Below are 26,732 nucleotides of genomic sequence, written 5' to 3' on the forward strand. Positions count from 1 at the left end.
CTAAGAGAAAACCCTGCATTTCAGGAAATCATCAGAAATGTGTGCTTTATACAGAAAGCTCAGTAAGGTTCAGGCTTGATCAGTATTTTTGACAGAAGTGTAATTCATTGGCTGGTTCTAAGTTATTTATGCCTTTTGCTATTTTCACGGCTTCTGATTTTGTTTTTTTGAACACATGGTGTAATATATTCTTTTTGACTTCAACAACAGATTTAAATGTGTTTCTGGTTGTGAAACAAGAAAGCGAGGGTGAAATTATAGTCTTGTAGTTTTGCTGCCATTTTATCTAAGCAAGAGAAGTTCAGTTCTTTATGTCTCAAGCCTGCCCTGAACTAGAGGGAGCACCCTTTCTCTTAGGGGGTGAGGGAGGGAGCAGTTCAGTCTCCATGTCACAAGCCTGCCCTGGACTGGAGGGAGCACCCTTTCTCTTAGGGGGTGAGGGAGGGAGCAGTTCAGTCTCCATGTCACAAGCCTGCCATGGACTGGAGGGAGCATCCTTTCTCTTAGGGGGTGAGGGAGGGAGCAGTTCAGTCTCCATGTCACAAGCCTGCCCTGGACTGGAGGGAGCACCCTTTCTCTTAGGGGGGTGAGGGAGGGAGGGAGCAGTCCAGTCTCCATGTCTCAAGCCTGCCCTGGACTGGAGGGAGCACCCTTTCTCTTTGGGGGTGAGGGAGCAGTTCAGTCTCCATGTCCACCCAACATTTCTGTTTTTTAAGATTGCACAGCTTTTATGAAAGCATGTGTGATCTCTTGATTTTAGTTTTGGTGTGAAAACAACTGATGGCTTTTTACTTGAGTCTGTATGATAATTAGCATTTGGGAGTGTTGTATTAATGTTTGCAATAACAATACTATTGAGGTTGAGTGATGGATGTGTTATATTACCGGTATTGTTTGATTCTGTACAAGAGCTCAATAATTTCCCATGAAGAGGATAGTGATACTGGATTAGACTTCAATGTGGTTTGCAGTATATTCAGGTATAGTCTTTTCAATATTAACTGACCCACATGTGAGTGCGTACAGTGATCTAGGGCCATGTCGGTTTCAAAGTGATTAATACTCTTTAGTGAACTGAAAGCATGATTTGAATGAAACCAACCCAACTTCTGCTAATGCTGAATCAGTATATAAAAGGGTACCGGCTATGTATTGCTGGGTTATTAAATGCAATGAACTGTCTCGTAACGTCGAACACGTTTCTTACATATCTTTTCACAGGTATTTTTAAATTCTCTCAGTTAAGGGATTTCAGACTGTTTTGATTAAAATCCAACTGCAGCACATTATTGTAGCTTCTCTATTCCACAGTGTACTTTGTAATATTGCACTGTACTAAGATCTACTATGCTATGTTATGTTATGCTAATGTATATTATCCTATGCTTGGCTACAGAGGAGGTGGGGCCATAAGCAGCATGTTCAATAAATCACCAAATACAATTAAGTTCCTATTCACGAAAAGAGCTTTGCTGCGGGATTTGTATTGAAACAGTCTGCATACTTTATTATTTATAAAGTAATTTCTTATCCTAATTTATAAGCTATTATTTTAATAAGAACATTTTCAAATAGGTAGCATTTTATTGTAACTGTTAGCTTACTAATATATTAATAAATGTATTTCAGTATGTGTTAATGGTTGTTTGATATTTAATGGAAACTTGCAGGTTATTATGTAAAGTAAGTGAAAATGAATGAAAATGGGATATTATATTTGAAGAAATGAATCGGTCTATTGCCACATTCTACTGCTGTTCTTTGCTGCTTAGAACAACACCAATCTTTGAGAAGTTATCTTTGAGACGTGATCTATATTGAAAGATGGTATTGTTTAAAGATAGATTTACAGGTAGAAAAATGACCTTGACCCTTTTGAGGTACAAGGGACACGTGTGTCCCACAAATAAAAATTATGCTAACTTTCTTAATTTTGCAACGAGGAGCACGGAACAAGGCTTCAAATTTACTGACAGGTTGGAGCTGGTCATCCAAATTGTCTGTTTCCTCCTCATGATGCACATCAGACTGTGTGACACACATGGAACAAGTAAGGATGTGACAATAGAGCGATTTTATTGTGTTTCAATCATTTGGAGTGTTTCTGGGTTCTGTTGATGCAATATTGAGTTCTCAGTTTTACTAAATCTGTCTTTTCCTGGTTTGGAGCTTGTCTGGAGAATTCTAAACGCCGGGTTCTGAACAGCCTTCCGCATTCCATTCAAATCGCAAGGGAACTTTCAACTCTATCAGCCTCGCCTACCCTCTCTGTCTCTGTAAATGCAGAGTAGGTGGGGCTAACTGAAAAGTCACATTGTCACGTGATCTGCATGGAATGAAAAAGGCTGTCCAGTCAATTAGGATTCTCCAGGCAAGATGAAAGCAGTTTTATAGGCAGATATTTAAATGATAATAACTACATATGGGAGTCACAGAACCACTCCGAATGGGAAGGGGAATGTAGAAAATATATATATATATATATATATATATATATATATATATATATATATATATATATATATACATATACATATACATATACTGTATATATATATATATATATATATATATATATATATATATATATATATATATATATATATATATTATTAAGAAATGGCATGGCAGTTTTTCAAGGTCTTTGATAAAAAAAATGTTACAAAAACTACATATAGTAACACAAAATATAGGCAAGCACTCACTGCTCTTCAATGGCTGTGGTTCTGGATGAAGGGGTGATGGTAGCTCAAAGGAAACTACAATGGGATAAATGATACTGCAGTGCATATACTTATGATGTCACAAAGGCACGGACCAATCAATCCTGCTGGTAACCCAGTCCATGGTATTAGAACCAGAATACAGGGTTAGGACTTGTGTCTTTATCCTATCTGTTGCCTTTGCTGGTAATGCTGTGATGTTCTATTGTTGGCTAGGCTTTTCTTCAGGGTAATATACTGGACTGATAATGGGATTAACTATACATAGAGCTAACATACATAATTCCAGTGAATCTCACCTAATAATATTGCCATTAACTCACAGATCTCAGATTTGATTTTTTAATGCTATTGTATCATAGGCTTCAGTAAGATTTTGCACTCATTTCAATGCTGCTATTCCAGTCATGAAGAAAAGCAGTTAACATTGAAAATATTCATTCTGGGAGCTACAAAGTAGCTCTTTATTTCCATTACAAGAACTCAAACTCTTAGAAGCTTCACACGTAGGCCTGTCTTCCATCACCTAGCATTGCTTTTCCTCTGACCTGATTTCAATGCAGTAACTCCATGCAAGCTCTTAACATTGAAGTATCTATAAAGATCGATACAGACACACCATTGAAACCTATTAGCCCCAACTTCACTCACTGTACAATCGTGAGTGTAGAACTCACATGCTAAATGTTTAAACCATAACATATGCTATATAAACAGAGTATGTGCTCTTTATAAATGAAATGTCATCAGCTGGTCTTTATTTAGATTTAATGAGTTGATACGTTTCTGAGCGTTCAGTGAGTGTATTTCTTTCTCTTGTCGTCTGTGTGCGAGAAATCCACTCAGCAGGAATAGAAAAGGCCTTTTCATAGAATGCCAACTTTTATTTGTTGAAAAAACATGTTATTTATTTGAAATATGCATTATATATATATATATATATATATATATATATATATATATATATATATATATATATATATATATGTATATACCTCCAATGTTTGTTTTCAAACACACTGTCCCTATGTTAAACATACCGAAACATTGAGAAGTTGGCTGTTTGAGCAGAAACTTGTTTTGCTGTTGTTGTAGATTAAATCCTTATCTAAATTGTACTTGCTTTGTTTTACTCCTGTATTGTATTTATGTATACTCCTAAACTCATTAATAAAGTTTTATTCTGAAAAAAAAACCCCACCTAGAATTCCATTAAAAAATCAAATCCACCTGTAATATGTTTCATACAGAGCATTTCTGGTACATTTCCTATGCAATATATGTTAGGGAAGATTCACTGGAATTGATGTGATAACGTTTTTAAGGGTTGTTTTGTAACATCAAAAAAAATGGTGCAAAATGGCTTGAAAAAATTCTGCACAGTTGGAAATGTTCTTCTTCTACAGCTCTGTTTTGTTGACTCTGTCCTTTTCTTTTAAGAAACAGGCAAAAGAACGAATCTGATTTTTCAAACCTCTTTGCAAACAGTTGTGTGTGTGTGTGTTCCATTGGTTTTTTGGGAAAAAAAGCATTTGTGTGAGCAACTTTGAGGTTGCGTCGATGAAATGCTTTTTTTGTTCCTACCTCCTCCCCCCCCCCACCCCACTTCGAGAAATGTTTTCCTTTTTATGTTTTCTTTAAGTTCTTTTTTCAAACCGACATCCATGTCTGCTCCGGGATGTCTGTCACAAATTGCAGTTCCAACGTTGTGACAATGCTTTCGTTCTTTCCCGTGCGTTTTTTATGACTTTCTTTCTTTCTTTCTTTCTTTCTTTTTTTGTTTTTTGTTTTTGTTTTTTTCCCTTTCAAGGTCTGGCGCACCTGATGTTAAACAGCCAAGGTATGGGTTAATTTTTTTCAAAAGCCTTCCTTCCCTCCCTCCCTCTTTCATTTTATTCTTTTAAAAAAAACTGCTTCATGCTTTATCGTTGTGCTTCTGCGTCCTATTCCACTGTCTGCATCAAGTTGTGTCATCACTATTTTCTAAACATGTCTCTACTAACCTTTTTTATCTCTGGGATCCCACTAGCAGTTATCGGACAACCTCTGGAATACCCCAAAACCCCACTACCAACCCCACACAATCAATCATTTATTAACGGTTTAAAAGATTCTTAATAGCATTACAAATATATACAACCCATGAGAAGGGAATTTTAAAGTAACTAACAGCATGCTTTGAAATGCTTCAAATCCACACAACAAAGGACAAAGACCTGTATCAAGTATGCATTTTCAACTCGCTACAAATTTTAGAAGGTTTAGGGAATCAGGAATTGTCCTGAATATGGAATCTGTCAATAAGATTCTTATTGAAATGTTTATTACTAAGGCTGTTATATAGTTATTTAGTGAAGTTTCCTAAAAACTAATGGAATAGCAACAGTGTGGAGTAGTGGTGAGGGCTCTGGACTCTTGACCGGAAGGTCGTGGGTTCAATCCCAGGTGGGGGACACTGCTGCTGTACCCTTGAGCAAGGTACTTTACCTAGATTGCTCCAGTAAAAACCGTATAAATGGGTAATATGCATGTAAAAATAATGTGATATCTGTATAATGTGAAAGAATGTATAATGTGATATCTTGTAACAATTGTAAGTCGCCCTGGATAAGGGCGTCTGCTAAGAAATAAATAATAATAATAGCAGAAAGTTTATCAAAATGAATGCGCTGAGAAAATTATATTATTCAAAAGCAAGATACTCCTAAACAAGCTCAAGGATTATAAAAGGGTAGAGAAGGCGGATGATAATTCAGTATGGAGACAAAGCAAAATGAAAACACACTAAAATAGCGAGGTGAATGTAAATTGACATGGCCAGTTCCTCGTTGGGTAAAGCTAATACGAGTTTCAAAAGACAAGAACACTCATCTGCAATTATTTTGTCATTGAATCAAAAGTAAATATTGCTCAGTTAATTGCCAGATTTTCTCATTACCTACAATATTTTCCATCAGCTGAAAGGTTAACAGTGCCAGACCCCAAGGCATTCTTCTCCTGGAAAGTCCATCAGTGCTTGGGAATTGGATAGAGGTCAGGCTTAACATCCTGTAATTAAGTTCGCTAGGGAAAGCGACTGGTTTGGAATCTAAATGACGAATGCCGCTTAGCATTTGATATTGGGTGACCATTCTCCCCTTAGCCAAAGGTCATTAATTACCTTGAATAACTTCCAAACGCTCCGTTCGAAGGTAAAACGATAAGTGATAAGCTGAAATGCCCATCTGCTTGATTCAGTTTCTTATAGTTTTACCAAATATATTATTATTATTTATTTCTTAGCAGACGCCCTTATCCAGGGCGACTTACAATTGTTACAAGATATCACATTATACATTACTTCACATTATACAGATATCACATTATTTTTACATACAATTACCCATTTATACAGTTGGGTTTTTACTGGAGCAATCTAGGTAAAGTACCTTGCTCAAGAGTACAACAGCAGTGTCCCCCACTGGGGATTGAACCCACAACCCTCCGGTCAAGAGTCCAGAGCCCTAACCACTACTCCACACTGCTGCCCCTGTAACATGTAACAACAAAATGTAACAACAAAATGACATTGCATTAAACTCATAGTAAAACCAGGAAAGGATCAAACTGCTGTGCAACGAGAGTCCATCCCTGTGATGATAACCAGCATTGTTATTGCAGGGATGGAACTAAGACTCCTATTGCATAGCAGTTTCGCCAATTCCAGGTTCTACTGCGAACTTGATTAGCCACAGTGTGTATGAGTAACAAGCTCAGATATGTTCTATTAACCATGCAATGCCCATTTTTGTATCACATGATACAACGCTTAGCCACCCTTCTATATTATTTTTTCTTTACTCTAGCCTCGCAAGCCAGAATTTTTCATATGTAATGCATTATGTGTTGCCAGACAGAAAAGTGTTTTGTGCAAGAAACAGAATCTAGTTCCATAAATAAAGTAGCTTTTCTCAGTTCAAAATGGTTGGGCATTACAGGGTTAATTTTACAAAACTTAACAACTTGTGGGCTAAACTGATCAACCTATTCACAATTCCGTATATGCCCATAATGCATTGCATGTTTCCGGTATAGATAAACATTCATAGCAACTGCTATGCGTGGATCAAAAAGCTGCAGGGAAATAAGAAATTAGACATTTAAATGAACGTAAAATAGGTATTATTGCTCTGGGAAAAAAGGGGGAAAAAAACGAGGTAGGGGTGATGCTAAGTAAATGTTCATATGCCATAAATTGGCCATTATCCAACCCAGAAAGAATCTTGTATTTTCAATTACATTTAAAACCACCAGACCACATACTCCTCTCCCTCGATAGTTAGTTGTTACAGCAAGAGAATGAAAATAATAAGCTCCACTTGATTTTGATTTTAGACCGATCTCTCAAACAAGACGACTTCTGTAATTACTTCATAGCTACTTGTTTCCTCAACCACATTTTAGAGGTAATCCTAGGATAACTACAGATAGGTGGTTAAATCAATCCAGGGTGATTTCCCCAGTGCTGTAACCTGCAGAGCTCTCTAGTAGTATAGGAAAGAGAACTCCACTCTCCACACTGCAGAGCGCTCTAGTAGTATAGGAAAGAGAACTCCACTCTCAACACTGCAGAGCGCTCTAGTAGTATAGGAAAGAGAACTCCACTCTCCACACTGCAGAGCGCTCTTGTAGTATAGGAAAGAGAACTCCACTCAACACTGCAGAGCACTCTAGTAGTATAGGAAAGAGAACTCCACTCAACACTGCAGAGCGCTCTAGTAGTATAGGAAAGAGAACTCCACTCTCAACACTGCAGAGCACTCTAGTAGTATAGGAAAGAGAACTCCACTCTCAACACTGCAGAGCACTCTAGTAGTATAGGAAAGAGAACTCCACTCTCCACACTGCAGAGCGCTCTTGTAGTATAGGAAAGAGAACTCCACTCAACACTGCAGAGCACTCTAGTAGTATAGGAAAGAGAACTCCACTCAACACTGCAGAGCGCTCTAGTAGTATAGGAAAGAGAACTCCACTCTCCACACTGCAGAGCGCTCTAGTAGTATAGGAAAGAGAACTCCACTCTCCACACTGCAGAGCGCTCTAGTAGTATAGGAAAGAGAACTCCACTCAACACTGCAGAGCGCTCTAGTAGTATAGGAAAGAGAACTCCACTCTCCACACTGCAGAGCACTCTAGTAGTATAGGCAAGAGAACTCCACTGCTACTGTCAGCAGGCATTTTGACAGGGCAGCGTGATTCAGATTACAGGTCAATTCAAACTACAGGTGTCCAGGATAGCTAGACTGTACAGCAGTATGTTGTTTGAGCTTATTTAGACAGCAGAGAATTGAATGTCTAGTAGAACTTTTTGACAATCTTGAACAGAATAAAGCTATTAAAAATTTTGCAGTCTACAATTTCAAATCCTCATCGCCTACAAATAAGATCAATAAATTAAGGAATTTACAGTAGCAATAATAAACACTTTATTAATCCTTTATAGATGATGAATATATAGTATATAAACTATGAACAAACATTTTATAAATATTTATAAAGCACCTTCTAGGCGCCATTATTGATCCTTTATAAGGTCCTCTAATAAATACTTTATTAACCATTTATACCCCATAAGTTAGTATTTATTGAAAATAATCACCCTTTAGAATGAACTAATTTTGATTCTTAAAGTCGAAGAAAACCTGCTGAATAATGTTACGTTAACATCTTGAATTACGTACTGCTTTGTTGTTTTCTCAATATACTTAATGAAAAACTGACAAAAATTGAAAAAATGTAACATTTCGAAATCTAACTATTACGGCTTCCGGTAGACCTTTTTCGATTTTTCGTCGATTACATGACGTTAAATAAAAGATCTAAATTATGTTTGTATGGTTCGTCTTTTTAATTATATCTCAATCTTAAAATTCTAGGTGATGAAAAACTTTTGGCCAGACCAGTAGTGTCTAAAATGGAGAGTAAATGAATCAATGGACCAAAACCTTATCTGGATCGCTGTCCATAGTTACTAGCAAGGGAAGATTTCCAGGTTCTTGAATCCTGATCCTCTTGCCCCAGTACTAACCTCGTTATGCCCTTGTGGGTCCTCTCTCTGCCTCATAGCTTTGTATGAAGAGAAAAAAGCTGCATCCAATGATACCGCCAGTTGTCTGCCTAACAGACTGATCCTCTGCCCTGTTGTTCATTTCTAGGAGGCCTTGCTCCCTCAGGACTCTGATATGCGTGTCCTGCCATGTCATTTGCATGCAAAGCAGCCGCATAAGCAATGTCTAAAAGCTTGCACTGGAAGATAATGGGGAGAAGTAAATTCTCTTCTTGAATTATGCTTGGTCTAGAGGACTTGGGAAACACAGACAGCGACATCAGACTTGAAGCTGATTTGGGGCAAAATGAGTTTGTTGTAGCTGCTTTCTAGGTGTTTAAACCTGTAAAAGAGGAAGCTGGCTCATTCACTTTCCGTTCTCCTGAGCTGTGTGGGGGAATTGCTGCGGTGAGGAGAATAAATGATTGGACATTCCAGATTGGGGAGAAATCAGGGGGGAAATAATTGTGCATATTAAATTTATTTAAAAAAAATATATATATACCAAAAAATGTATAAATAAAAAATAAAACACTTTGGCTTACCTTCAATACAATACTGTGGGTTGTCTGCCTATACAGACCCCCCCCCCCCCCCCCCCCCCCCCCACACACACACTTTCCCCCCAGAATACTCAATTAATTTTTCGCACCCGTTATTTTTATCGCTTTCATTTGTTTAATGAACATATTTCTTGAGGTTAAACCGTTTTTAAAAAACGAACTTCAAACCCTCTCTATAACCGGTGAAAAGGAAAAAAAAAAACATTCAGAAGTTTAAACTGAAAAACTGAGCGATGAAGTGGCAGTGTTAAGATCTGATTTTTTAGATTATAATTTCAAATATAATAATATATCAAATAAATGTAGAAATCGCCTCTGTAAAATGAAGCACTGTAAAGAATGAATGAATTCCAGGATGTGTTGTATGTGCCACACCATGCACAGAACATGCAACGCAGGTCTAAAGTTAAACAAACACTATTTGATTTTATTTATATTAAGTTCTTGACCAAACCCCTTGAGATGACGTCTGTAACAACAAGAAGCATGCCAGTAATATACATCCAGTGCCACAACTGTGAATTCAAAATGAGAAGCATCAGTAAGACGATGCAGTCGATGATCATGATCTGTAACAGCAGTGCTGAATGCGCAGAATAGTAACGAATAATAAATGGCAATGAAATGCTGATCACAATTTTTTTTTTAATGTTTTATTTAACAGGGACAGTATACAATTTTTAACATTTATAACAAGTCACAGGATGCATTGCACCCCAGACTTAGCTATAAGCTAATTTACATCGGGAGTCCCTGGGCTCATAAGAAACCAAAGAAAAAAGAAGTATACAACCAACATATTACAATAAATACAACAAGATTAATAGATTAGTTCATGTAAACCAAAATCCTATATACTTTATTATAATTATAAATACAGCAGCTACCAAAATTCCAATACTGTTGTCAGGCTAATAAATAGAACTAAAATTAATTCCCTTAATAAATACCCTTGTAATATATTAAAATAGTTATCTTAGAGATTTTAAAACATTTTCATTACAATGCATAATATATTACAAAGCTATATGGAAATCATATGTGAAGTACAGACGGAGGGATGTACAGACAGACAGACAGACCCTACAGTATACCGCCACGATCTGACAATAATTTCTGCTAAATAATATTAATACTAAGTTTCATGACAATTGGATAAGCGTTTCAACAGATACATGGAAAAAATATGCCACCTATGTCGGTACAACCTCCTCCACTATATCCCCTACACCAGAGCCACACAACATGTTCAGCCAGATGTTTAAAAGGACAGCATTGCTTTCTTATGTAGAGCTCCCACTAAAATCACAGGACTCCAAAGGTAAAAGGTTTAAAGACATGTTTCAGTTTGGCATCCAGCATGCTTCATCCATCACTGTGCTTGGCTTACTGTCATCCAAATGTAAGGGTGATATTTTCAAAACCCATCCCCTGTTTTTGGAAAATACCTGCATTTCTGTGAACACTAAAGCGTGTTTAATGTTTACCAATCACCGTGTGTCTTTTTGATTTGACAGAAGTGCTATTTTTTAATTTTTTTGGGGGTGTGGTTTGGAAGACAGAGATCGTCTTATAAATGGAATATACTGTGAGATGAGAAATGCTTTGTATCCTAAGTATGCATGACTTCCAGCCTTGAGGTATCTGACATGTTTGCATTCAAATATTGAATAAGAAAGAGACACGCTACTTTTTAAAAAAAAAAACTACTTTAAAGTTATAACAAAGTTATGCCAGTAGTCTTGCATGTTGTGCATGTGATATATAGATCTCAAATGTGCAGTCTTGAAAGAAATGTTCTAGTTAACATGCATTCGTATTTTAAAACATCTGGTTGAAGAAATCTGTTTGCTAGCCATGCTTTCAGATAGTGTTGCACTTCCTTGGTTTGTCCCCGCCTCTTCTATGGCCTCTTTCCCCCTATTGACTGACATGCTTTCAGCCACTAACATGACCCTGAAGACACTGCTGACGTAACCTAGCAAGTGTAAGTGTAACAGAGATCACTGCATGGAAACTGAGAACTTTCTTTAACGTGGTGTAGTGCCAGCTATTGTGTTTTAAAATAATACGTTTGCCATAACATGTGTTTCTTTCAAAACTGCACATTTGAGCCTTGTGTAGCTAATGGGAGTGCAAAACAGGTAAGCTTTATAAAACCGCTTTAATGGAAAAATGTTTCATCTTGCCCCATGCTTTGCTTGACTCTGGTCCTCTTTTGGAGATCAATTCCAACCACTGTGTCTCCTATGATGATTTCATGCTGAAATAATGTTTCCAATAATCAAATAAGTTTCACCTGAAGTTCTTTCTTTAAAGAAAACTATTAAACATGGATAGCCCTGTTTTTATTTATCACTGCAAAGAAATGATTTACAACCTGCAAAATGTAATTAATGATTCATTTCTAACTTATTCAGCATCCCTTTTTAGGTACGTCAGCTCCTCTCTAGTAATTTCTGTAGCTGTCTTTGCCTTCAAGTTTAATAAGTTGGCCCTTCAGACAATATGCCAGTATTGCTATGCATACCCAAGTGGCTTAAAAAAAAAAACTGGGAAAAAAACTACAGCTTCCACAATGCACCTTGCCAAGCTCCATCAACTTCCTGTGAAACTCACAGTTTGATTTACCTGCTTTTTGGGGGTTAGGTAAATGGTAGGTAAAGTTTAATAAAGAGTTGATGAAGAGATAGGAGCATGACTTATATATAATTTATAGTTTAAAAGAATTACAAGTAGATAATATACAATACAGAAGAATAAAGGAAAATATAAGGATAAATAGACTCAATACCACGATGCCTGAAGGTTTAAATAGAAAGGAACAGTGGATCACTACATCATTAACTAGCACCTGTAGAACTCAAAGAGCACCTGTAGAACTCCTCTGTTTGTATCCTGGGACACTATCACCCTTCATGTAAATGTGCTTTATTTTGCTCTTATCTGCCCCCTATTTTACTGCATTTAATCCTGTACTTCAGAATACTGTAATCTGCCAAGTGTTTAACCTGTAGTACTTTGTATTTAATCACATCCTGATGTAACTATCACTATTTAATCATATCCTGATGTCACTATCACTATTATCTGCTGTATTATTGAATTGTGGTTTGTCACACTTGTACTTTGCTTGAACAAAAGCTATTGTATTTCTTGCTCTTATTGTATTACTTGTATTGTAGCACTTGAAATGTATTTGCTTACGATTGTAAGTCGTCCTGGATAAGGGCGTCTGCTAAGAAATAAATAATAATAATAATAATAATAACTATGTAGTGAATTACATCACAACCACATTAATAGATTTCAACAGAGTGTAGTTATCATGGCATCAAAGCCTATAAGTAGCTCCACTGTTTGTTTTCAAACACACTTTCCCTTGACAAAGGTATATTAAACATACCAAAACATTGGAAAGTTGGCTGTATCAACTTTAAATATAAAGCCATTTTCATATAAAAGTAGTGTTTTATTGTCAATGGATGGTGTAGGCTATTTACACTTACTGATAAGATACATATTATACCAAACAGCCTGGCTTGCAACTTATACAGGGTTTAGTAAATACTTATTTAGTTCTAAGCCTGCAGCCTCATGCATATGACTAATTAAACCCAAGATATGACTACTTCATCTCAAAGTAATCCCCCAAACACCTTGCAACGTGCTTGCATGTTAACCTGAATATTTCAAGTGATTGCAGAAACACAATCATTCATTTTTAAGTCTCAAATGCCCAAATACGTGTTACAGTGCACTTGTATTTAGGTAGTGCATCTGATTAAAGAAATCTATGTTTGCAAGCCAAGCTTTCAGTTAGTGTTGCGCTGGAGGGTGAAATTATCCCCACCCCATTTGGTAGCTTCTTTCCTGGCATTAACCAATCAGCTGCTTCCCCAAATGACTGACAGGCTTTCAGCCAGTAACATGCCCCTGAAAACACCGCTGAGGTGAAATGACTCAGGAAGTACAACAGATGCCCAGAGAATAAGGCATAGAAACTGAGAACTTTCTTTACAGATATCATGTTTTATAATGAAAATACGTGTGTGTTATAACATGTGTTTCTTTCAATATTGCACATTTGAGAGCTGTTTAGCAAACAGAAGTACAACACAGGTATGATTTATGCTTTAGTAATTACAATTACATTAATTAAGAGCTCTTTATTTCTAGCTTTGAACAGGCATTTTTTATCCCTTTGAGGAAGGTAATTTACTCTTTGATGTAGAAGACTTTGAAAATCAACTTAAATACATTTTAATATTTGTCCCAACTCACAAAGCTGTCAAAATACTAAAGATTATTTTATTTACTTAAATCAAATAGATCTACAGCTATGGCCAAAAGTTTTGCATCACCTAGCGTTTTAGGACTGAGACATAATTGAAAAAAAACATGAACATAATTTGTAAGGAACCAAATTAATTAGACGTCTGCAAATTAGTGTGCACAGTACCAATTTCTGTGTTGGTAAGTTTCCATTTATTGATTCTAGTATTAAAAAGTTACACACATATAGATTAAACATTATCGTTAAGCACAACGATGTCGCACCTAATTATGAACAGAAATCAGATAACGATTGGCTACCTAATGTTCTGGGAGAACAATGTACCTCACTTTATCAGTTCCTAGTTCCTCTGCATCCTGGGTTGGTTGAGTTGAAAAACATCCTCACACCTTGCAGCTGTGCTGGGCCACAGTGTTCTCAAGTGTGCTCGCAATATTTGTCTGACCTCCATTGCCCCCTACATGTTGATATCTTTTCGCCAGATTCTATTTGGCTGTGCAGTATGGAATTAATCACACTGGATCACACGGGGTTAACTGTGGTACCAAGGTATTTATTAGCCCGGTGAAGAGAATGTCGTTACCGGTTGCTATGGCAACAGTTTACAGCCTGTATTTTCAGAATTCAGTCAAGGGGATTAGCAACCAAACCCTGAGGCAGATTAAAGGATACTCTGGGTATTAGATACGAGTGTGAGGAACTGTTCAGGTTGGGATGTGCTAGCACATGTCTTAACAAGATCCAGTGCAGAATGAGCTTGAAAATCTATATGGAGAGCCATTTCCTTACCACTTAATAGAACTGGCAACTTTATCACTGGTCCCCTTTTTCATATGCTGAAGATTTCTTTTGTATACTATTCAGCGCGTCTCAGGCGCGTCAGGTCCAAATTATTTTCACACGCGCAGTTTATTTTAGACGCGCTGTTTAAAAGTAATTTTATTCACGGTAAAACAGGTTTAAAAGGCCCTGCATATCAACAGGACACTCAGTACTGCATCTCCAGCCCTGCCCCCCCCAGCCCCCTCGTTCGCTGTATTTTTCACATACCTCTTGATAGTCATGCATACCGATAAATCATCTCCTGATCACTCGTTTTATCACCAAACTCCTCAATAATGCGATCCAAGTCATTATTTATTACTATAACATCTAAAGAAAACTCTGCAAATGTCTGTGATATTCTTTGAGCGCTGGATGCAGAAGCAGCTATCTTGTTTGCTTATGTCCGTGTTACCTATGTGATGCCAGGGCTATATGTATTCATGAGATACGCCCCCTTTTTTTCGGCTTCTCTCGGCTCCTATCGATCTCACTCGGCCATTGAATGGTTTTCTCAGCTTTTTCCGGAGAAAAAACGACCAGAGACCTGTTTTTTGCGTCTTTTTGATGCTGTCTGACAGGGTCCAACATTGGACCGGTAACGATTAATATGGCAGCTACACACCCAATTCAGGATCTCTAGAATTCATTCACATGTGACTTCAAAAACGAGCAAAAAATTCTATAGTAAACTGTTCCGTTGATCAGCCCATGCCTTGATTTTTAGAGCTTTTTATAGCACTAGGGAATGGCCCAGGATTGAGCAATGTGGGATTATCACTACAAATGGTTAATGCAATGGAGAGGGATTCCATGTGCTGTCAAATGTCCAAAAATATAGACTCTTAATTGGTTGATTGATCAAATTGATTACCTGATGATAAATAAAAGATCTAAATTATGTTCATATACGTTTTGTTTTTAAATTGTCTGAATCCTAAAATTCTAGGTGATGCAAAACTTTTGGCCACAGCTGTAGGTATGATTTTGAAAAGGAACATATGTGATGAGATGCGTTTCTCTCAAAACATGAGTTAGCTGCACAGCGAATGGAAGTGCATGGCACGGAAAGTGAAATTATAAAACTCTTTGAGTGGAACCACTTAAAAGGAAGTGCTTGCATGTCAAGCCCAGTACAAACTGCCAGCACTGATTCCTTTTACAAGCTAAAGATGTTGGAGGCTTTTAATCGGTATTTCCTAGGGACGCAGAAACTCAACAGTGGCATTTTGAATCCCCTGTGCAATCTGTAGCATTTCGGGAATCTGAAAGTAATGCTGTACTTTTCACAGGGTTTATTTTTTTAACTAAAAGTTTCCTGTTGCTCAAACTGCGTGAGATCATTTCTGTTATAATCAGCGACACCCTACACATGACATATTCAAAATCAGTCAAGCAAATTATACTCAAGACCCTTAAACTTAAAAAACGCTTTTGACTTATTCTGTATGTTCTATACACAGCACACAATACAGTGGTCGGTTGTTTCCCATACATGAGTTATAATTTTAAAATTAATTTAATGACGGACAACTTTAATGTATAGGACAGACTGAATTATTTGAAGCGGAAATTCTATTTTAAAACAAAAAGTTCCTGCTTGGGAATATATAAATGTCTGATTGATTTTCTACCAGTTTCTAATAAAGTGGCCACTCTCTTTATAACGCCCCTAGATATTTCTATCGACTTGCTGATATTTCTATTAGCCTTTCTTAAGCGTGTGTGTTTTGGAATCCAACCGTTTCAATTATCCTTAAAGTAGTTCTTAGTTCTTTCAGTTGATAAATGACCAGGATCGAGATTGTTTTTAAAAAGAAATTACATCAATGTGTCAGAGTCCGATTCAGCAGTGTGAATACAGTTCTATTGCTTCAAGAGTTTCTGTGCCGTGCGACATTGAGCATTGTGCCACCTGGTGGGCAATCATAAAAACTGCAACTATTTAAATAATCAAGCGTTTAATTTTTTTGCAATTGACATGTATCATATGTTGGTTCACCTGCTTGGTTTTAACGCTAAGCCTTGCATTTTGGCGCCTTTGGGGCTGCCTTGAATTTTTGATTGAGGTCAAATTACATTAATACAGCTTGTTCTATTTTTTCTTCCAAAGAAAATTGAATTCCGTACTACCTGGGTTAATACTGAACCACATAAAACATAATAAAGGCAGTATCTGGTACTCAAACATCTTTCCTTTGACCTTAAAAGCCTTCAGTGTTGAAAGGCTAGCCACTATTCACCACAGCCCCCTAGTTTATTTCTCCATCCCCCAGATAATTATTCAATTTATGTATTTCTCCAAGACTTTTGCTGTCAAGAAGACTCCTTTGTTACCTTGCCTTTTGGGGCTCGCTGTCTCAAGGTCGCTCAATGTCTAATTGTGAGGAAATATGTCTTCAAGCTCCTAATGCAGGCTTGTTCTCCTTTTTTCCCTTTTTTCCTGTCAAGCAATTTCCTCTGTCGCTGACAGAGAGGCCTACAGGATATGTTTCAGGTTGTGGCTTAACTGCAAAACTCCTCATAAAAGGTTAACATGCAGAGAGAGAGAGAGAGAGAGAGCCCAGACAGCACGGAGCCTCTCTGTCTGTCACTGTTGCCAGGCAACAGAGCCTAGCTTTCACTCTCAGCCATGTCATGGGGGTACCAATATAGACTGGCTTCCAGAAATATCTATTGTGTTTTTATTCAGGTTTCAGTAAAGGTTTTAAATACAGATTTTTGTGTTTAGAGCAGGACAAGCTGGCAAAAAAAAAAGATATATTTTTTAGAACCTGACAATTTTCAAATACAGCTCTGGCCAAAAGTTTTGCATTACCTAGAATTTTAGGATTTATAAATCATTTAAAAATAAATAAATATAACAATATCATTTGGATCGTTTATTTAACATCATGTAATCAAAGAAACTACAAAATAATATCAAAAAAAGTTGGTTTAAAAAGTGTGTCTTAATTCAAAGCAATACGATATTTACCTTGGATTAAACTCTGCATCGTCTTTTAACAGAGTGATTCACTGTTATTCTGTCATTAGATTTGAATGAATGCAAGACAGATTACTTCTAGTTTTACTTCAGAATGAATATTCTACTATCTAATATTCCTTTCCACTGGAAATAAATGACTTTCTTACTGTTACTGATGGGGATAAATTCGTGAAAGTGCAGTGCAAACTAGAGTTTCACACAACATTGAATGAACTCCTCAGTGTGTTGTACTAATGACTACATTAATAATTTACTAGATACTGTTAAAACGCTTTCGCGATGGTTAATAGATATCCTCTGTGTGATTCTCATTTTCCTGTATGTGTAAATGCTAACGTTTTATCCATTTGATAGCCTTGAAGCGGTGTGCAATATTACCTAATTAGCAACATTGCCTAGCCAAGCAATACAAGACACAAAACAGGTGTATTCAAAGGATGGGAAAACAGACAGGCATATAAGAACTTAAGAAAGAGATGAGGCCATTCAGCCCATCAGTGCTTATCTGGCTCCTAGCAGCTGATTGATCTCAGAACTTTGTCAAGTCGGGTCTTAAAGGATCCCAGTGATTCAGCCTCAACAACACGGCTAGGTAACCCATTCCATCCCCTCACCACTGTGTGAAATTGTCTTCTGCCTTAAGTCCACATCCACATTTTTCACAATTACATAATAATCATGCAGTACCCAAAAGATTAAAAGATGTGTATTAAATTGAGAGATGATATCAATCTGAAACGTCTATAGGAAGCGATAGATATTTTATATTCAAAGGTTGCCCTTCGATTCCTGTTTTAGGAGCAGCTCCTGAAATCAGACTGATTAAAACCTCTCTGTGCTATCTATCTATTATTATTATTATTATTATTATTATTATTATTATTATTATTATTATTATTATTATTATTATTATTATTATTTATTTGACAGACACCTTTATCCAAGGTGACTTACAGGTGTTACAGGGCAGCACAGGGTTACAATGCAAGCTTACTATTTAAATACAGTATAGTTTACAGTAAGTGCAATAATACTACTAAAATATAACATGAACTAGGATGCAACAAGTTAGGATTACAACAAGTTATATCTCCAATGACAAATCAGTGCAATAGTGCAAGGAGTGTGAATCAGCTGAGGATGCAGTAACGTGGTGCTGAGATCAGGCAAGTCCAGGGCATAATAATTACAGCACTGGACCGAACAATACATATTTTTTATTTTGGTCATTATAATACCTCACCTAGAATCCAATAGCACATTCTCAGTATCTATTCAGACAGACCAGCGGGGCTTTAAAATCAGTGACAGACCTAACAAAAGTAGAGGGATGTGTAATTAGCACAGCAAACAGTGGAAAAAAATTGCAAGCCAAGATGTGTGTTAGTAATTAGCATGCATTCAGGTTGAACTGTTCACTGCGTAATTACATTTTATTTTTCACAGAGTCTTGCTTTTCATAAATCAAATACACACTGCACACCCAGCTGGCTTCTTGTTCCAGCTGTTTTATCATAGCTCGGATCCTCTTTAGCTCTCTCTACGTTTGATTTTCTCCACTGATATCGCCTAGCCAAAGAAGAAAGACTTTTCTGCAGAGCTTTGCAAAATGCTGAAAGGTTGAGGCAAATGCATCAGCCTGTTTTCAGAACCACAGTACTGGACAGCTCCCATTCTTTCAAGGTCTGTTGCTTGTGTAATGATCTGCATATAAAAACCTCTATATAATTAAACTACATGGCACTAGCAAAATAATTCCAGTTATCTTAATATGAATTGCCTTCACCCCTCACATTTTCCTATATGAAAGAAATGTGTATTCTATTTGAATGTTTTTTTTAATGCATTTGTTAATTAAGAAACGGGTCTTCTTGACACAATTATTCATACTCCACGTCCTCCTTAAAGGAACACAGCCAAGTTGTTACTGGGAGTTCAAGTCCTTGTAGGAAAAACATTTTGTTTAGTCATGCTGAGTGTATTGGTTGTAAAATGAAGAGAACATTTTGTACCCAGTTATTCCGCACTGGTAGTAAGTGGATCTTTTTTTTTTGGTGTACCACAGCACTTGTGGGAGAGACTGTTCATTAAAATCTCACTTTTTTTTTTTTTAAAGAGGAAACAATTTTCTTTTCAGGGATACCAAGATATTTAGTGAGCAAGTAGTCAAAGTGAAGTTATCCAGCAACACACTCCTCATCCCCAGCTGTGCTGCTTTCCTAGAAAAAGGAGAACATTTTGGGGTGCCATTCTACTTGAGATGTCTTGCTCATTCAAATATTTAGCAAGTAGAGAGAGGGAGAGAGAGAGAGAGAGAGAGAGAGAGAGAGAGAGAGAGAGAGAGAGAGAGAGAGAGAGAGAGAGAGAGAGTGAGAGAGAGAGAGAGAGAGAGAGAGAGAGAGAGAGAGAGAGAGAGAGAGAGAGAGAGAGAGAGAGAGAGAGAGTTCTTTAAATTAACTCAAATTCCCGAAAGGTTTACAAATGGGCTTGCCTGTGAGTACCAGTCGATGCTTGACCTGTTTTCAATGTCAACTTAGTTCCTTCATGCAACCTCTCAAAATTGACCAGAAGTGTAGCATTCAAAGTATCTGCAAGGAGAGCTCGATACATTTTCTTCACAAAACATTACTATTCAAAATTCACCTTGACCATAATGTGTTCATCTTTCACATGGGAAAATGTTAGAGCTAAGAAATGATATCAAAGCATATTAGGTTAGACTTACTGGAATTTTTGGCTTTTACTGTGACAGAATACACTGCTGACGAAGTCTGTGATAACAGCAGGTTAAGGACGAATAAGATCTGTTTAGATTGCCTATGCAAGTTCTTCTATAACATTTGAAAAAAGCCCCCATTACATAGTGAGATGTAACAGGGTTGCGGTTCAATTTCTTATAATTACAACATTGATTCAGTTATTGTCATTACCAATACAGTATAATTAAGACTCAAATGACTTATAATTGAAACTTAACCAGATTACAGTTATTTGATTCTGAAGCTCAAACACACATGTAATAAACTTGTGTTCCATTTAGTTATTAAGGCGGTCACTGCATCAAACAGCAGATTTAAGATAATGGCCAAGTTACCTTTTTCTACTGGGAGGTGACTGTATAGGACTCCTTCAGGGGGGGGGGGGGCTGGAGATGTTTGGAATCACAATGCAGGGTTGTCTGTATAACTACCCTTCTATTTATACTGAAAATGAGATGGGACCCTTCACTGTTCCTCTTGTATCTGTTCTTAGGACATTGGCCATTGAACAATTTCCATCAAAACAGGTCATTATGCTCATCACACTGCCATCACCTTATGATATATAGCACAGGTTTACTATAGGTCAGAACATGTATATTCTCTTACCATCACTTGATATAAGACATCTGTCAAAACCAGTGCTTTGAAGTTATCTTTTGTACGCTCAATAATTTCCACTTGATATTTTTACATCTATACATAGCACTAATACAGACTCCTAATGATTCTCCACTCAGAGCTATATGACTCTCTCACTCCAGTTGCTGGTCCACTTGGTGTACATGATCATCCCATTTCTCTACACAGTATTCTGCTTTGTTCGTTAAAGTTGGTGCACCATCTGTAAACAACAGTATCTTTTATTATTGATCCCATCTCATAATGCTTAACAGCATGCTGAAGTCTGTCGCTGTTTAATGATAGCGCTCTCATGAAAAATGAATGTAGGAAAGATGATGTCAAAATGAGCACAATTACAAACAGGGGAATTCAATTCAAGAACGTGGTAGCTGTTCATTTCTGCAAATGTACCCTGTGGTAGTTCCATTAAATGTGAAATGTCCCTCTTGTAGATCCTTTGCACATATTGTAGCCTAGGCAATTTTGTAACTGTTTAGAAGGCAGTCAGTATATTCCAGTTCAGTGTGAAACCCCCCAGAAAGTTATGAATAAAAGTGTGTGTTTGTATGTTTAAGTTCAACAGTCCTAAAAAGGAATGATTGAATTTGAGAAGTTTTGAAATGTTTTGTTAAGGTGGCTGCTTCTCATTTGTAGGCCTGTGTCACAACTTTGGGAAATCAATCTGAGTGTTACAGGTTGTTGTCATGGTTATCATTGCATTCTCGCTGCTGGATTCCAAAATTCTAAAAATTCCTGCGAGTTACTGCCGTTTTTTACGCATCACAATTCCTCATGAAGTGAACAAAGTTCTGGGTACGTTTTATTTTCCTTTTGTGAGTTCTGATTTAAGATGTACTTTTGTGAGCCAACATATGAAATATGCGTCTTTTTTAAACTTTTAGCCTTTTCTACCTACTATCATGAAGGAAGCTAACTTTTGTGGGACCCCTGAGTGTCTCCCCTGGTAAAGGCACAACCGTGTGGTGTGCAGGGTGAGTCAAACAGTCAGGGGTGCGCAGGTTCTGGCTGTGCGAAGTTGCTGATCTTTGCTGGGGATTTCACAGAGAGCCGTTGTCTCTGGCCTTAGGCTAGCAACATGATCTGGGACGGTTTCTCCTCACCACACTACAGCAGACCCTACTAGCAGTGGAAGCCCTTGTCCTCCAAGGGCTGTGGATCTGGGTGTAAAGAGGCAATTGGCTTGGGGATCGGCGGAGACAACCACTGATCTTCACTTCTCCTGAGCTGCTGTGGGAGTTGTAGGGGAATATAATTGGACATAAACTTGGGGGTACAATAATTGGCTAGTCTTAGCATAAGAAAATAAAATGTCTGGCAACTGGGAGATGTAAATCAGTAATTTCAGGCAATTTACAACATGCAGGCTTAGTGACTCTGGTGTAATAAAGTCAACAGAACTTTGGGGGATATTTTACAATTATGCACGTTTTTTTTTATCCCACTGTGATAAAAATGGATGCAGCAGCCGAGAGCTAAGGATTCCAAAGGGACCTTGCAAATGTTCCATTATCACTCCCCTGTAGCAGCTCAGTGGATATTTGTAAACAGCTGGAGAATAGCCTTTAAATGTTCTGTTGCTTATCTTCAGATTAAACGACAGGGGAAAGCATCCTGAGCACGTAATTGTTTCTTCTAACAGGAAAACGATGAGCCGACTCAGTCTCTCCTGCCTACTGTTTCAATGCAACACTTTTAAACGGAATGGGTTTTGACATATCAATCAGATTTGCAGTACTTTTCTTGTTTGAAAATTACACTCCCCTGTCATTAGTTTATATGATGTAGCCGTTATGTTTGTTCAAGTCAGTTATCGATCGGATGTTACGATCCAGTGGTTTGTGGAGTTCAGATTGAAGGATGTGCTACATTGTTTGGTAGGCCAGCCATTGTAAACATCACACACAGCCAACGTCACTGTCGATAAACTATTAAAATGCCATTTTCCTAACTGCCTCTGACCTTGGGAAAACCTCTCTTCTCTCTCTCTCTCTCTCTCTCTCTCTCTCTCTCTCTCTCTCTCTCTCTCTCTCTCTCTCTCTCTCTCTGTATTTTGTATCAATTCCTGCTGTGTTTCAGCACCCAGGCAATGGACAGCTCCAATATCTTTAGCAATGGATCGTATTCCAGCAACCAGAAATTAACAGCTTTATTCAAACAAACGTGGACCCGTGTGCTGATAGTGTCTGCCCATTCATCTGTCAATCTGTCCTTAATACTCTATATGGTAACCAAAATAACTGCCTTGATTTTGCACCAGTTGTCTCGTATCCTACCATCCTAACCGCTGATAGAAGTTGTGCATTTTGCTATAATCCCATACACTTAAAATTTTATACAAACATTTCAAATATTTCTGGTACTTTTTTGATTATTACACAATTATGAGTGCCCTCTGAATGCGTGTGCATTTTGTTTTGATATACATGTACCAGATATGAATCCTGTTTTTGTAATAATAGTAAAACCTTCATTACCCAAACTCTGATTTTATTAACACTTACATTTACTTGAATTGTAATATCATTATTTCAAAATATTTCTGGATTATTGCTACGGGGGATACTGTATATAAGCATGTAATAACTGGGCAAGTTCTTACATTGAAAGAACTGAGGGAATACTTGTGCTATTACATAGGCATGGCCTTATACTATGTAATTACATCATTGCTAATTACCCAGTTATTACAATTACATTCCCTGTACGTATTACCAAAATAGTGTATCATCAATGTATCTAAGTAAATTGATTGTAGCTCATGTTCCCAATTAGCTTTGGATAAAGGCACCTGCCAAATAAATATTGTAATCCGACTGCGGTGAGACCAGAGTAAGGATGATATGTAAAAATAAATTAATCCTGTATTGGCTTGTATTAGGGTGCTCCCCTAAATCCCTTGTTGAGAAAGATACAGGGAATTAATGCTTGTGACAAAGTAGCCATCTGCCATGTGGGTGCTTGCATTTGCTGCTGAGTGACATGCAGGAGATCAAGACAGAGGTTGAAGTTGATACGCCCCCCGCAGGCGAACAGGATTTATTTACATATCAACACACTGAACAGCTCACATGACACTACCAGCAATGGCAGTTCATGGAGCCCATACAACACAGTGTATGAAAACGTTGATAGGATCTACAATATATGAACTAATCTTCTCTGTTCAATAATAAACTAACTTTGCTGAAGAGATTGATCATGGCGGATAAACGGTTAGGGTGGATATGTGACGGGCAGATACGCGTTGGATTACTGTACACAAATAAATTAATAATAATAATAATAATAATAATAATAATAATAATAATAATAATAATAATAATAATAATAATAATAGGGATTTCACTGCATGTAGATCAGCTTTAGATATTATAATATTTCTTATATATATTTTTTCCTCTCTCCGTTTCCTCGTTGAATTGTTCCTAGTTTCCAGACTCTCTCTCATCACCTTGATGGACACTTTTGCAGCAACGACCACAAAGAAAATCTATCGGCATGAGAAAGGGAGGGAGGGAGGGAGGGAGAAAAGAAAGCACAAGTCAATCGATGGCAAAGCAAATTGACAAACGGCGGAGTGGCACTTATTGAAAGGGGGCATTCTGAAGGATAATTGAAGAAAGCAACCAGCGCTGAGGTTGTGGCAAGTCCTTATGGCTCGATGGCAGAAACCACTGAGTGTTAAAGAGCGAGTTATACTTAAAGAAGCAGCCTCTCAAACAGCAATCAGTTTGATATTGCAATCTAACTGTTTAAATACATTCTCTACTTTATCACGCGGGAGAAGGTAGGGCCCCCTGAGTGACTGCGTGGCGTGCAGGGCGACTCACACAATCAGGGGAGCTTTGAATGGCTGCTATTCATACACTTCGGAGCTGTCCAGTCCTGTGGTGCTGAATCCGTGCAGATGCATACACGGTGAATGGCTGTGCCACGTTGCGGATACAAGTATATGTTCTTATACAGTGACCATATACAGCTATGGCCAAAAGGTTTGCATCATCTAGAATTTTAGGATTGGCATCATTAAAGAAAACAACTGTATGAACATCATTTAGATATTTTATTTAGCATCATGCAATAAAAAAAAACTACTAAATGATATTGCAATAAAAGCAGTACAGTATTTCATGTTAGATTTTGTCTTTTTTCAGATTTTTTGTTCATTAAGTATATGGGAAAACTAGAAAGCGGTATGTAATTCAATATGTTAACGTAGCATTATTCAGCAGGTTTGAGTCAACTTTATGAAGCAAAATTAGTTCATTCTATAGGGGGATGCTAAACTGTTGGCCACAGCTGTACATAAAAGGTTTTTAGTGCAGAATCTGGGAGTCTTAAAACACAGAAGCTTTGCATTGAGGCTATTCATACACTATGGAGCTGTCCACGTCTATGGTGCTGACATAATGCAGATGCACACTCACAACACAGCAAATAACAGCTTTGTAAATTTGAAACCAGGTGTGCTGGCGTGCATATTGATTTTCACAATCAGTTGACTGATGTATTCTTCTTTACTTTTGCTTTCCCTCTTCTCTGATGTCTCTTGTTTTTCCTCCTTCTTCAGGGTTTACCAACAGTTTTCATATCTAAAGAGACACCGGATTAGACCTGGTCCCATTGTTGAAGGGCTTATCTTGAAAAACACATTTTCTCTATAAAGAAAAAGACACAGTTACATCTAAAGCAAACTCCATTGCAGATTAGTTTACTCTTTTAAATTATGTTGTGACTGTCAGATTCAAATACAACCATAATGTTCTGTGTTTAAATCACCCATAACTTCAGAATGGGTGAACACTCAATCCTAAATCTAAAACTTTAAGGAAGTCAAATAGACAAATGTCTAAATATTAACTACATGTGGTGAGATTTGTATATCGGTGAGGCGCAATGGAGACTGCCCAGAATTATACCACATTGAATTTTGTAGCAGTATGGAAGTCACCATTGCAGGACCATGTTTTGGGATAAAATGAAAAATGATGTCTCACACAGTCATTCTGCATTGGTAGTAAAGTAATACTATTTGGGGTACAGCTGCACCCACGGGACGGATTTTTAATTCAAAGATATCTATTAAGAGTGGACTAAAAGGTCAATAAACACCCCACCCCCAGTCATTCTGTTTCAATGACTCATACACTTTGGAGCTGTCCATTTAAACGGTGCTGAAATATATGTATGATTGATGTCTGGTTAGAAAATGTAAACTAGTTTTTATCAAAGATATGCCGAATTGCAGCCACACAATTTACTCACTAAATATGTCCTTTTTGTTTGCTTTGCAGGAGACACATCACAGGCTGGTAAGATGAATTTACATTAATATACACACAATGATGCATATATAATCCTGTATCATTTAAAACAAGTATCCTACCCACCCTTTACCATTGGTAGTAATATATCAGGTAAACCTGTATGGCTCATTTAGATCATAGACATGAATTCTAAAATAAAGCAGGCAGGGTGGTCCAGTGGTTAAAGTCCAGGGCTTGTAACTAGAAGGTCACCGGTTCAAATCCCACCTCTGACTGACTCACTGTGTGACCCTGAGCACTTAACCTCCTTGTGCTCCATCCTGCAGATGAGATGTTAAATCAGTGTCCTATTGGAAGTGACTCTGCATATAATGCACAGTTCGCAGCCTGCCTCTGTAAAGTGCTTTGTGATGGTGGTCCACTATGAAAGGCGCTATATAAAATAAAGATATAATATTATTATATTTTCAGGGATTTCATGATAGTGGGATTTTCCCCCTTTTACATGTATACAGATTTATTGCCAGTGGTCCTAATCACACATATTTAACCCTTTCAGGTGCAAGGGACATATGTGTCCCA

General features: G+C 37.4%; 1 protein-coding gene across 18 annotated transcripts in view; it reads left to right on the plus strand.

The window, feature by feature from the left end:
* LOC117962483 (neurexin-2-like) overlaps positions 1–26,732 on the plus strand; it is a 431,235-nt gene that overhangs the window by 93,001 nt on the left and 311,502 nt on the right. For 16 of the 18 annotated variants that reach the window (XM_059012180.1, XM_059012175.1, XM_059012177.1 and 13 more), the window contains exons 4-5: positions 4,534–4,563; positions 26,178–26,195. The exons of 1 other annotated variant lie outside the window; for it this stretch is intronic. In XM_059012180.1, coding sequence (XP_058868163.1) covers positions 4,534–4,563; positions 26,178–26,195 — 48 coding nt within the window. The remainder of the gene's footprint in view (positions 1–4,533; positions 4,564–26,177; positions 26,196–26,732) is intronic. One more of the 18 variants, XM_059012166.1, reaches the window with a different exon arrangement.

This window comes from Acipenser ruthenus, chromosome 43, assembly GCF_902713425.1.
Source record: "Acipenser ruthenus chromosome 43, fAciRut3.2 maternal haplotype, whole genome shotgun sequence".
Taxonomy (NCBI): Eukaryota; Metazoa; Chordata; class Actinopteri; order Acipenseriformes; family Acipenseridae; genus Acipenser; species Acipenser ruthenus.